This window comes from Callorhinus ursinus, unplaced genomic scaffold (genome assembly GCF_003265705.2).
Source record: "Callorhinus ursinus isolate GAN/ISIS: 27379988/994484 unplaced genomic scaffold, GSC_fseal_2.0 scaffold11, whole genome shotgun sequence".
Taxonomy (NCBI): Eukaryota; Metazoa; Chordata; class Mammalia; order Carnivora; family Otariidae; genus Callorhinus; species Callorhinus ursinus.
This window is the reverse complement of record NW_027397073.1, coordinates 40,283,056-40,297,096: the sequence shown is the minus strand read 5'-3', so window position 1 is coordinate 40,297,096 and position 14,041 is coordinate 40,283,056. Positions and strand designations below refer to the sequence as shown.

Genomic DNA, 14,041 nt, shown 5'->3' with positions numbered 1-14,041 from the left:
AAAAACCAAATATATATTGCAGATAACTATGATAAGCAAGATCTCTAAAAGACAATTTATGCCCACCTAAAAATACTCACTATTCAGGTGTACATCCATCACCTTAAAAACTAATTTGTCAACTAACAATATTCAATTCTTCCCACACACTTAACAAAGTCATAGAATTAAGAATGGCAATAAATAAAAAAAAGCTTGTAGAAGTGGACACCTGGGTGGCTCAGTTGGTTAAGCGACTGCCTTCGGCTCAGGTCATGATCCTGGAGTCCCGGGATCAAATCCCACATAGGGCTTCCTGCTCAGTGGGGAGTCTGCTTCTCCCTCTGACCCTCCCCCCTCTCATGCTCTCTATCTCATTCTCTCTCTCAAATAAATGAATAAAATCTTTTTTAAAAAAAGCCTGTAGATGTATCATTTATATAAATATTACATTAAATTTTAAGAAAATACATCAATTATGTCCAACCTATTTTATTTATAATATAGGACCAACCTAATTTGCCTTACTGATGTAGCCCTTCCAGAAAATACTAGCAAATCCTCATAGCACTCACTAGTGTCCTTTACTTATACTGCTAACTCATTTAATCCTCACAACTACTTGTCATGTAGATAATATTTATTCTCCCATTCTCTGTATGAGTTACTAGAGGCAAGAAAGATGATAAAACTTACCCAGCTGGTGAGAGGTGGAGCCAAAGTTCAAACCCTACAAGCCCTCACTAGACTACCTCTAGGTGGACAGAATTCAAACCTGAGGATTCAATAGACCTTGAGAGGCCAGAGGTGGGGGTGGGGTCACTAACTACTTAGCCTTCCAGAACTTCCTTCCGAGAGAGAGAGAGAGAGAGAGAGAGAGAGAGAGAGTTTAGTATTTAGCTCTTGGTCCATTAGCATGAGAATGATGTTAATTTAAAGATTGCTGAGATGTGACAGATATGCACACAAAGAATGAAAATTACCCTGACAGGAAAGCCCCTCCAAGCTAGGGATTCTTAAATCACAATTAAGGTGCAATGGTATTAGCTCATCACTCTAGTTGCTGAGGGAGTTTGCTGGTTAATTGCTGTTTACTAAGAGATGAGTAGAGTCCAGATTACAGAAACATTATCCTGCCCACCTAAAATCCTGATCATCCAGGTGTGTATTCACCTGACATAATATGCATTGCCTCACAATGTACAAATAAATGCAATAATATATATTACATTTATATTATTTTATTATATACAGTAATATATATTACAGAAAAGGATTGAGGAACTGAACAACTGAACAACAATCTTTATCATTCATCAAACTATTTTAAGAAAATATACATATCACAAGAATGATCAGATCAGCCTCCTCCAGTTTCATAATTGTATGAAATTTTAGGATGCTTAGTTTACATTTTATTTTGTAGAAACTAATTTTGCTTTCTATTAGATTGTCTATGAGTCCTGAAAATACTGTATTTTCTTCCTAATGTTTCAGACAATTGTCATGTCGCATTGTTTCCAAATGATTCAAATGTTCCGATATTTTATTTTCCTTTATAACTAGTGGCCCCCCTTCTGCTGCTGACCTGTGACTGCGGGGTGGGTCCTCTCGGGGGAGTGACAGGAGGATTTATCCCAGTTCCTGATGGTTCAGAAGGAACAATTCATCAGTGGGGAATCGAAGGAGCCCATCCTGAAGACAAGGTGAGGACCAGTTTCTAAAACATTTACCTCAGTCATATAGAGCAAAATTAGATTTATATTCAGATAGGAAATGGGGTAATGCGGTATAAAAATAAGACACTCCTTGACCTTTAAAGACCTTTGTGAGTCAGTAGTGAAATAAATGGAGCCTTTTAGAATCATAGCTCTTCAGATGTCTAATCATAAAAATGGTTACTCCTGCAAGAATTTGGCCTTCTCCTAAAGTTACCTTTTGCAAAGAGCTACATTTCACCCATAGTACCAAGAAATCTGGTTCATTTTAAATATATTTATTTTTTGAACATGGTTTGCAGGAAATCACAAATATTCGCGTGCCACCTATCACTGCCAATGGAGCCGATTTCATGGAAAATTCTGGTAAGTGAACATCAAATGGATTTTTGAAGGCAATACTGGGTTAAATAAGAAATACTGAAAAATAATAAGTGTTCTAAATCATTCTCTTAATAATTGGCATATATGTACACATGCTGGGAGATGTTACCACTGAAACAGGGTTTCAATGAAATGATTTACTATTAGTATATTAGTCAATTCCAGAGCCAAGCTTGGGTTTCAGTAAGTTCATTGAAATTCATTGCCCACTGATGCCACCATTTTTAATACCCAAAGATTTATTATACACTTTCCAAACTTTAATAAACTGAAGTATATAGCTCTCAGTCAATTACTAATTTTTTAATTAGAAAAGATTTCACACATGTAGAAAAATGTAAAGGAAGATATCCCAAATACTGTGTACCTACCACTCAACTTTAACTATTCTTAACTTTGGTAATATTTGCAGTTAAACCTCATGGGTGCACATCCTCGATCTTACTGCCCTTCTTCCCTCCCCAGAACTAACAATACCCTAATTTGAGTTCAATTACCAATTTTAATTCAGTCATAATGGGACAAGATTGTTTATGTTCTCATATAGGTGAAATTATTTATTTCTTTGGTTTGCCAAAGGACTGTTTGATTCATATTTCTCAGTGCCACAGTTAAAGCATGAACTAGAGAAACAATAAGACCTAATGCCTAATATTAAGATTTATATTAATTCCATACTTAGCAATAGATTGTTTTTAAATGTCTAGCCTGCAAAATCTGCATGAGATCACCCCAAAATGTCTGCCTTTATCAGCTACCCCATCCTCACCTGCTTTTTCCATTATAATTACATCGCAAAAACTATATTCAGAATTCTCTAAAAAAAAATTAACTTTCCACGAAAGTGTAATGTAAAGGTAATAGGGAGAGTAGTCATAACTCTTTAAATTTTCTTCAGGCACCAAGACACTAAATTAGCATCTGCTCATTTGCATGATTACATTATGTATGTTTCCTCTTTGGTTTCCATATTGAAAGCAATATGATAGCTTAATTTTAGTTTCTTTTTTCCTGAAAACAAATAAGCATTGCACTAGAAGCTTTCCGCGGCTGTGTGCTGAATATTCTGTTTCTACTTTTCTATTTCTGGCTGTTGTCACTGAAAATCTATTTCCTGTGTATATTTTTTAATTTGTATGTTTCCAGAGCTATTCCATCTGCTAAGATCCTCTGTTACAGCCTCATCTGCTCTGTTACTCTCTCGTAACAGATCATAGGATGTTTTTATTATCACCAGTCATATAATTGTAATTTCTCCCACTTATCTGCTCTACTTGGTGTTTACCCATCGATATCAAAAAACAGTAAAAAAAAAAAAAAATTACAACATAAGATGCTACAGAATTTTCTCCCCTGTTTTTAGAAGTTTGTACAAATACATATGCTGGAGGGACAGTGGTGGAAGGAGCCTCGGGAATGGAACTGACCACCAAGCTTGGAGCAGCTACAGGATCTGGAGCTGCTGCAGGATTTGGAGCAGCCACTGGACTTGGCATTGGTTCTGCAGGACAGTCCGGAACGATGAGAACAAGGCATTCCACTGGAGGAACCATTAAAGACTATGGTGAAGGAGCAGTAAGCATGAATTTCCTGGACTCCTATTTTTCTCAGGTAATTTGGTGGAAAGCTCTGTGGCTTTGTTATCTTGTGTACATTAGAGATCTTTTTACTTGACTACACTTCAGTTTTGCAATTCGTTGTTGTTGTTGTACTTACAGCTTCTTAAAATATAAGAAAAAATTAGGGTTCTTTGACGAAATAATGCAGATAACCTAAGATGGCTGCCAAAACTGGGCTACTAGTCAAAAGGAAAAATGGTAGATAGACACAAAGGGAGATAATATAGCAAATGGAACCTCCTCCTTCTGACTGAAATAACAATGGAAAGCAAAATCTTTTGCGGGTCAGGATCAGCAGCATCCTCTTTAGAAATACAAAGCAGCTTATTTTGTGTTTCCTATACCATAAAGTATGTCAAATGTGTATGTTTTTCTGAGACAGGGTTATAGTACTCTTCACATTTTCAAAGAAGTCCATGTCCAAAATGCTGAAGAACCATTTAATTAATTACCCAAAAATAAAAGTGGGGAGAAAAGGGATGTGATCAAAGATCAGATGAAGTGTCAGGAAGCAGAGAACTGAAAGGAACAAGGGTTTAAGAAGAGAAGACTTTAGGGCGCCTGGGTGGCTCAGTTGGTTAAGCAACTGCCTTCGGCTCAGGTCATGATCCTGGAGTTCCAGGATCAAGTCCCGCATCGGGCTCCCTGCTCAGCAGGGAGTCTGCTTCTTCCTCTGACCCTCCCTCCTCTCATGTGCTCTCTCTCTCAAATAAATAAAATCTTTAAAAAAAAAAAAGAAGAAGAGAAGACTTTAAGAGGCAGGTCTTGCCTCATGGTTGGTGCATCATTAGAACAGATTTCATACTGAGTTTTGGTATCAGAGCCGGTAAGTTCCAGGATTGAACCTGTTGCTGAGAAGGTGGAGCCTCACATTGACTGGCAGGGAAAGCCTGTTTGGGATGAGGACTCTTGGGATATTCTGAGGTGTGGTGTGGGCCTTAGTTATGGGTCAGGCTCCCGCATGGGTTGGGGAGTATAGGCAAAGGCCCCAGACTGGCTGAGAGCTGGTTTAGATGGTGCAAGTGGGATGCCTGCCTCCCACCCACAAACACAAAGACAAGCATAAACACAAGCACACACAGGGACCCCCACACTTGGCCCAGTGAATAACCTCCTAGCTTTGAACACATTGGTTTTGTAGGTCTAAATCCATGTAAGTGCCCTTAAAACCCAGACTTAAAACATGAGCGTAGGCCGGACTCAGTTTTGAAGGAATGTCTACTACACTGTTCTCCAAACACCCGATAATTTGTGTAACAAGATTATTCATATACATATTCATATTCATATTATATACATATACAGAGTATGCCTTTACTTCTATGGATTACCTAAATTATGCATTCGTGATCAATCCTCGAGTTCTATGAACAGTATTGTATTCTTCAACCAAGACTCTTCTAAATTCATTTTTTCCACTTTTCTCCATCTTTAGAAAGCATTTGCCTGTGCAGAAGAAGACGATGCCCAGGAAGCAAATGACTGCTTGCTGATCTATGATAATGAAGGAATGGGTGCTCCCAGTTCTCCCGTGGGCTCCTTGGGTTGTTGCAGTTTTATTGCCGATGAGCTGGATGACAGCTTCCTGGACTCGCTCGGCCCCAAATTTAAAAAACTTGCAGAGATAAGCCTCGGGATCGATGATGAAGCCAAACAATCTCAGCCACCATCCAAAGACAGCCATTTTGGGATTGAATCCTGTGGCTATTCCCTAGGAGTCCAACAGCCAGAATCTGTTAGGGGCCAGCCTTTGTCAGGCAATCAAGGAACTTCTGCTTTGTCTGCTTCTGGCTCTCTTCTCCAACCAGCCATTTCCATCCCTGACCCTTTGCAGCATGGTAGTTATTTGGTAACAGAGACTTACTCGGCCTCTGGTTCTCTCGTGCAACCTTCTACTACAGTCTCTGAGCCACTTCTCACGCAAAATGTAATAGTGACAGAAAGGGTGATTTGTCCCATTTCCAATGCTCCTGGCAACCTACAAACTCCAATGGAGCTACGGGGGTCACATAATAGGATCTGTACAGAAGATCCTTGTTCCCATCTAATATGACCAGAATGAACTGGAATAATATATTGGTTGAATATAATTATTTGGACCAAATTGTTCAAAGGAGCATAAAAAAGCTCACAGTACTGGTCTAATTGGGCACTTATTTGGTACTCTCCTAAACTGAGCTTGATTCTTTTAAATTTTCTAGTTGATATCCCCAAACTGGATATGTTGTACCTCTCACTTCTCAAATACCATTCAAGTGGTAGTAAATCTTGATGTTTTTCAAAAAAAAAAAAAAATCTTAAGATCATATCCAGTGGGAAATTTTCAATTAGTAATTAACAACTTTAAAACTTCTCTTTTTGCAGTACCAAAGAAAGGTATTTGTCACTTTAAATAAAATGCAGCGTGTTTTAGTGGATTAAGCACTTGGAGTCAAGAGCCCCAGTTCTTGTCTCTGTCACCTTTTCTTATGTCACTAATAATGATGTAAGAGTCATAAGGTCTTTGCTAAAGCATTTTGAGCTGCTTAGAAAAAGGAAGTAGTTGCAGCTGAGTTTTTGCCATCTTCTTGGTGTTGGGAGACCCTAAGTGCATCTTTTGCACAAGTTAAGGGCTATTGGCTTATGCATTAACCTTGCTATATCTATATTCCTCAATTCTCAAAATAAGACAATTTGATAAGGAAATATCATAGAATATTTAGGAAAGTTTAGTATGGTGTAAATAATATTTTGTATTTTTCTAAATTACTTTGAAAGGATCTATCCGAAGAAAATATCCTACACTGAGCTCCTTCCTACACACTTCTCAGTACAAATTCTGTGTTAATAGTTCTCAAAAATTACTCTCTATTTTTTAAATGTCAGTGGGTAGATGTAACTTGCATATGACATATAGTGATGTTTATTATGCTAACAATGTCTACAGACTTTTGTGAGAATACAAAACCTGGTTTTTCTCATAAGAAAAAGAGGCCTCTGACTAGATTAACATATGGTGACATTTTTGAATATGTATTAGAGCCACATTTCAAGTCAAAAAGGGAGATGGAAAGGGATTATCAGTAACCTCTATTATTTTATTAAACCTCACTCCTTTGAAACAGCTACAGCAACTTAATTCTCTAGCATAACAATGAAGATTCCGAATTTATTACTTCATGCATGTTGCCCTAATAGCAATGCAGTTCTTCAAATCATCTGTGGTCATTCATTCCAGACCTTCAGCCTATAGCCCCTAGAGAACACCCTACCTTCTTATCAACATTCTTGTCTTAGCTGAGTCTTTACAAGGTCATTGTCCAGCTCCATTATCTCTAATTGTATATAAAATACTCCTCTCTGTTTTGTTTTGTTATGTTGCCATATTCAAAACCTATTTGTTTTTCCAGATGGAACGCAAAGTAATAAAGTGTGTTTTAACACAGAAGGATAAAAGTCCTAAGGATCCCTGGGGGGGAAGACACCTCCTAAATGTCCCTACATCTAACATCCTTCCCTCTCCCTGGCGCCATGACTACCAGGAAGGTATGTGCTAGGATGGCCAAGAAGTGCAGGCAATCTGTTCTTTCAAGACAAGCCCGCTGTTTCAACAACACCTGCAGTGTGCCCAGCTTGAGGTGAGGGGAATTAGACCCCAGGAAGCAGCTGCCAGGTCCTAAGGAAGTTGCCTTGCTATTACCACTGAGACCTCTCCTCACTGGAAGCTTGCTCTGGGGTCTGGATCACACATGGTTGATTTGTGCCTCTGTGATTCATGAGAATTACATTAATAATCATAATAATCCTTATTTCAAGTTCAAAAGTGTCTTCAGGATCCTCAAAGTATTTTGGCATTGCCTCTAAAAACCCAACTTATCATGAAATGGGAATTTTCTGCCTTACCAAACTACAGAGGAAACTATGTCATCGCAGTAAAGGCTCTGTAAGGGAAAAATTGAAATTAAATGTGTTTTAAAATGAAAATAGATTCATCTTGTCTAGGAGGACCTCACATTGATTTGCCACGTAAAAGTAAATTCAAAGCAAAAATGTATCTGTATTTTTTCACCAAAAATAAAAAGTGTTTTAAGCAAAAAAAAAGTTTAAAACTGTCTTTTTACTGGATGTATTATAAATTTTAAACAATATACACTAAAACTTTAACAGTGTAACACTGTTGTAATAAAACTGTTTGGCAACAAACTTAGGAGTACTTCTTAACCATTTAGTAAAAGGTGAACTACTCTCTATAATTAATAGTTACTAAGAAATATAAGGTAAGAAACTGACTTACATATGTATTTTTATCAGTATTTTACATTTTTTTCTAGCCGATACCTTTTGTCCATCCTCCCAGGCAGGAAGGAAATACCTGGGGACTCCAGATCTCTTGTTCAGGTGGAATAGTGCTGGATGAGGTGCTAGATGAGGTCAGGGCAGGCTTTTATTAACTAGATGCTTTAACTCATTTATTATTTGTTTGGTAGTTTGGAATGATCTTTCAGGCAAAAGTTCTGACACGCTATGACGCCTCAGAGAGCAAAATTGGAGTAAAGAGAAGGTAAGGTTGTTAGCCTAACATGATGAAAAATGTGCCCCCAGCCTGGGTCTGTCTCCCAGTAAACGCCTTTTTTTTTTTTTACGTCTTCCTTTAAAGGGATGCCACAAAAAGTCCCTTTGGAACTTCAAATCTTGCCTTGGCTGACCTTCCTCATTCTTTAAATTTGGATTTAAACAATTCAACTTGGATCTGCTGTATGAGGAGCAGAAACTGGATTAGAGTGGATATTGAGTGAAGAAAAGTGGGAGGCTTGACTCTGATGTTCCAAATCAACTCCAGGAAAAATGAAGCCCCTCCCTGTAGGTAAATTCCAAAAATATCACCTGATTCTCTGATTTATATAAAGTTTGAAGAATAAAAACAGCAAGATCAATGTACCTTAACTTTCAAAAATCAAGGAAGAGTGTGAAAAAAACACACTCAACTGACAAGCTTCAATGCAACTAACGATTAAGAAGCAAGTAAACGTTAAGGATCTTCCCTTCTTGTTTTTGGCAATTCAGCTTTTTCTGCACTCCTTTACTGGGTCTACAAAAAGTAACTCTGAATCAGAGATTATATGGTTTGATACTTGTTCGACAGCACAGTCTGAGATCATTTTTAAGTAAGGGGGATAACTGATAAAGAAAGGAAGATAACTGATTTCCAGGTGCCAGAAGCAACACGTTTTCCACAGTGAATACTGAGATTCCTTCTGCTCTGCCTGATCCCTCGGTGACAAAGACATGGACCCTTCAAGGTTGGTGCCTTTACTTGCTTTTTCTTTTATACATAGGCCTTCTTTTTAACAAATGCAAAACAGAAAAATCTAAACACAATGGAGATACAATTAAAACTCAAGAAAATGATGGTCTAAAAGAACAAGTGCAAATGGATACAGTTACCAGAGCAGGAAGAAACTAGACACTGGTAAAGCCCTACCAGGTGGCCAAGACAGTTCGCTACATATTCTTATTTAATTCTTACAGTAACCCTGATTATAGTCAGGAAAACAGAGACCCAAAGAAGCAAATTACTCCCTCAAGGTCATTCAGTAAAGTGACACAAATGTAAAGGTTTATCTATAGTTATTCAGTAATAATAATACATATTATTACTCTGTCAAAATAATCTGCTTGCTTTCAGCTCTAAGACTTGAGTAGAGCATGAAAAATTGGAAGAAATACAAAGAAAACAATGAGAATAATTTTTAAAAGACTAGAAATCTAGATATAATTCTAAAGATTCAAGAAGCAGTACATTGTAGGCAAATATATCTATTTGGGCATAGAGGACAGGGCAATCTATATATTTCTATATATAGCTAGGATTAGGAGATACAGATAAAAAGGTAGAGACAGAGGAATAGATAGAAAGAATGCAAATATATGATTTGCTGCTATTTTGAAGTATATGTGAGGTTATTTTTCAGGGCACAATGGCATCTCTTTCACATTTAATAAGAAAAACAAACTACCTGAAAGTCATGGAATCTCTTTTCTGGTAAACTCCTGAAGGATTACTTTGATAGCACACTATGTAAAAGAAGTTATGTGTGACATGTAGCTAGATATAAAAATAACTTTATATAGAGAGATTTTGATTCAATATTAATATATATTGTGAAATGATCACCACAGTAAGTCTAGGTAACATCCATCACCATAGATACAAAAAAATTTTTTTCATGTGATAAGTACTTGTAATATCTACCTCTTCACAACTTTCAAATATGCAATTCAGTATTATTAACTACAGTGACCGTGTTGTACATCATATCCCCATGACTTATTTATAACTGTAAGTTTGTACCTTTTGACCCCTTTCCCCCATTTTCCCCAGCTCCCATGCCCCACCTTTGGCAATCACCAGTCTGTTCTCTGTATCTAAGACCCTGCTTTTTGTTTTATTCCATTTCATATTTTTTAAATGGGTCTTTCCACCTCAATGTTTTCATGATTTGTGGAAAACAACACATTTGAACAACTACACTATTTTACTCCTCAACACTATCTCCCTCTCCACTTTTATTCCATGAAGTGCCATCATATTTTTAAATTTATGCCTTGGAACATCTCTGATGTTTTCTGTGTGCTGAATTTGTCCTTATTAAATTAGCAAACAGTAAAAGTTGTGTGAAAACACAGAGCGGCAAATTCTAATATAAGCAAAACACTGAGATTGAAAGAATATGTATGTCCTCATTTCTTCAGAAGGCAGAGGAAGTATTTATATTCTTTCATAACCAAGAGAGGATTGCAAAAAACTCTCTTAATTATAAAAGCAGCACAGAATCAGGTAATCTTGTATTTATTTAAATGGGATAATGATATGGTTTCTACCCCTGCAAAAAGGCATTGTCACTAAGTCAAAAATGAGTATTTAAACACAAAAAGTGAGATTAACTTCAGTCATGTCTTCCCATGTCCAACTGACTATGTTGATAGTAAGATTTTTGTGGTCCTAACCTGGAGGTAAAACGCACACACACGCACATGCGTGTGTGCGCCTCAGGTAAGCAAGTAGCTTGGTGTAGCTGAAGGAGTGTCTTTCCTTCTTCAGACACTTCATGGACCAGACACTGATGCTTGGTTTATGTTGCAGATACAAAGTTTCTGCATGCAGAGTCTGCTCTCTAGATTTATTATTAAAAAGAACAGACTCACCTAAATTTTCTACCCAACTTTCTTCAGTAAGGCATAATGAAAAGACCTTGTTTGACCAAACTCTTTATTCTCATCCAGGGCTGACATCCACAACTTTAGATCAGTGGAAAACTGTGTCATAGGAAGTGGAAGGATTAGTCAAAGAGCACAACGTTTCATTTAGACAAGATGAATAAGTCCTAGAGATCTACTGTATAGCACAGAACTGACAGTTAGCAATACTGTATTGTATACCTAAACTTTGCTAAGAGGGTAAATCTCATGTTAAGTGTTCTTGTCACTAATAACCATAATAATAAGAGAGAGGGAGAAAACTTTTAGAGGGGATGAATAGGTTCATGGCATAGACTGTTGTGATGGTTTCATAGGTGTATACTTACCTCCAAACTCATCAAGTTATACACATTCATTATGTACAACTTCTTATATGACAAAAAAATTAATATGTAATAAACACTCAGCCTAATAAGTTCCCGACAATATTTCTTCCTGCGTCTTCCCTCCTCCTCTCAGCTGTTATAAATTGCTATGAATTTTTCCTCATAAGTTATGGCTGCTACAGTTGAAACAGAAGTTGATTTTCTAACTTGCCACTCTTCCCCCTTACATTTTCTTGGACCCTGCAACAGAAGGGTCTGTTGTACTGGTCTTTGGAAATTCTTTCAAAGAGACAAACCAACAACAAAGACATTTGCTGCCAAAATGATAGAAGCTCTTCTACTCTATGCAACCCTATTTCACACCCGAGCCTCCAGAACAAGCCAATGCATGCTATTGCTACTTCTGCCAATTCTGGCTAGGAAAGGATGTCTCCACTGAAAGAACAAGTCAGGAGATGTTGTTGAATATTTTGATAGGAAGCATCGAGTTGTCGGGCAAAGAAAACCTGCTAAACTTCGCACAAAATCAAAGTTACTACTCAAGGGCCTATGAGAACATTATAAAATGTCATTCCATCTATTAGTCAATCAAAATAATTGTATTATGTCTTAATGATTAACAAAAGATAAATTTGAATCTTTTAATGTGGTTTGCTTTTTTTAGTTGTGTGTTTTAAGTTAACAGTTAAAGAGTTCAAGCTTTGAAGACAAACTAGTTGAGTTCAAACCCCAGCTTCACCACTTACTAGCTGTGTGTCCTTGGGCAAGTTACTTAACCTCTTTGCACCTCTCTGGACTATTATTATGGAAATAACAATCCTTACCTATATCATGAGGTTTCTTAAAAGAGGTTACAAGCATGCACTTAGGACATAATAAGTGCTCATGAAGATTGTTATTTTTTACTGTTTTTATCATTATAATTTAAATCTTCAAAATGAACTCAAAGTTAAGAGTACTGACATACAAAGTATTGAAACCATACAAACTCAAAATATCTATATTATCTGATCTAAAGCCTTGCTTTGCAGATGTTCAAACAAGCTGAAAAGCAACTTGTTGATCAAGGGTAGAGTGAGGAATTGACTAGGTTAATTCTCTTCCTGCAACTCCAAAATGCCACTCTATTTCTTTTTCACTAATCTTCTGCCTCATTCACAAGGCTTGTCCTGTCTAGGCCACTCCACACTGAAACTCCTCTGAACACACAAGCAAAGAGAGATGAATCCATTCATATCAAATTGTTATCTTATGTAGCCAAAATGATGAGGATCACCAGATGATTATAATTTTTCAGTTGCACTTCCTTGGAAAAAGGCAGAGTGGAGGGCTTTTTTCCCTAAGAGTTCTATTTTTTTTAAGTAGTTGCCACACCCAGCACGGAGCCCAACGCAGGGCTTGACCCTGAGATCAAGACCTGAGCTGAGATCCAGAGTTGGATGCTTAAACGACTGAGCCCCCCAGCTGCCGCCTAAGAGTTCTAATTACATCATTTCCACCAAGTAAAATAGGGCAGCCAGGTGGCTTTGGGGAAAATAAGTTACTTGAAAATTAGCATGAAAGGAATGATGCTCTTAACCCAACCTCCAGTAGTATCCATTTGCTAGGTAATGCCAATAGAAAAGCAATTACTACACACACAAAAGAGACCACACTTTACATTCAGTTTCTATGATATACGGTGCCAAGTCGCTAGCCATGTGAAAAAGAGATTTATTTGCAAAAAAATAGCTGACCCAACATAAAATGGAAGGAAATGAAATTTTTCTTTTCCTTTGCATGTTTTTTTACCTTATTTCTAGAACACGATATGCTTCCTGCTTCCTTTAAAAAGCTGACCATAATGAGTTGATAGGTTTTTAAATTGTTTTGATAAGTTAATTCAAGATAAAATATAAATCACAGAAACACTGTATTATTGCTCCTTGGAGTATATATCTTCAATACTTAGGTTATCTGTTCACTTAGAAAACAAAGTGATAGTCCATTATCATTAGGTCACAGGTCAGGAGGTGAGGTGTTTTAAGCATAGACACTTTCCAATGTCCCTCAAATCACATATTTGGTATCTGTCCATGTAGAGCCACAGAACATACCTGGGACTCGGGTTTCACATTCTGATGAACTGACCTAACGCATCCAGTCTCTAAGAAATGAAAGTAAATGACATGCTCCATAGAAGTCCCACCATCTTATTATTCCTGAAAACCTAGAAGCCACAATCTTCCTCTGACTTTTTTGTTTGTTTCAGACAGCTTATCCATACTCCTGAGGTGAAAAATCTAAGGTATAAAGAACATAAACCATACTCTGTAGACTTAAGATTCCAACTATTGAAAATTCCAACATGTAGACTGATTCTCCCACAGTGCCAAACAATGGCAACTCACAATGGCACTTTTATGAACCATGAAGCAATTCTTTACATGAGCTTTCACATGGGTTTTACTTTGTTCACCTCTTAAGTTTTCCCTGTAATACTGCTCTGCTTAATTTGTTGACTTGTCATCAAATGTTGTGATTACTTCAGATGAATGCTCTAATTCTAAAATTAAGAAAGAAGTATGATGATGCACTCTCTTCCTCTTTCATACCCAGAGAAGTATTAGTCACAAGAAGTCTTTGTTGACTGACTTACCTCTATTGTAGCTGATTTTACATGAAATGGGTGTGACTTCCCCCAAAGGTACGACATCATTCAGATATTATTTCAGTAAAAGTTGAGAGGTCCACCTGAAAAAAAAAAGTCATAGTAAATTAGCAGACAATTGCCTAG

At 37.2% G+C, this 14,041-nt stretch overlaps 1 protein-coding gene and 1 long non-coding RNA gene across 2 annotated transcripts in view; one reads left to right on the top strand and one right to left on the bottom strand.

Moving 5' to 3' along the window:
- The window catches only part of DSG3 (desmoglein 3), a 49,796-nt gene extending 44,043 nt beyond the window's left edge, over window positions 1-5,753 (top strand). The window contains exons 13-16 of the mRNA XM_073898538.1: window positions 1,546-1,685; window positions 2,000-2,063; window positions 3,445-3,692; window positions 5,136-5,753. Of these exons, the coding sequence (XP_073754639.1) occupies window positions 1,546-1,685; window positions 2,000-2,063; window positions 3,445-3,692; window positions 5,136-5,753 (1,070 nt within the window). The remainder of the gene's footprint in view (window positions 1-1,545; window positions 1,686-1,999; window positions 2,064-3,444; window positions 3,693-5,135) is intronic.
- LOC141373745 (uncharacterized) overlaps window positions 1-14,041 on the bottom strand; it is a 147,157-nt gene that overhangs the window by 125,164 nt on the left and 7,952 nt on the right. Inside the window, exon 2 of the long non-coding RNA XR_012380063.1 lies at window positions 13,904-13,998. This is a non-coding gene — a long non-coding RNA (uncharacterized lncRNA). The remainder of the gene's footprint in view (window positions 1-13,903; window positions 13,999-14,041) is intronic.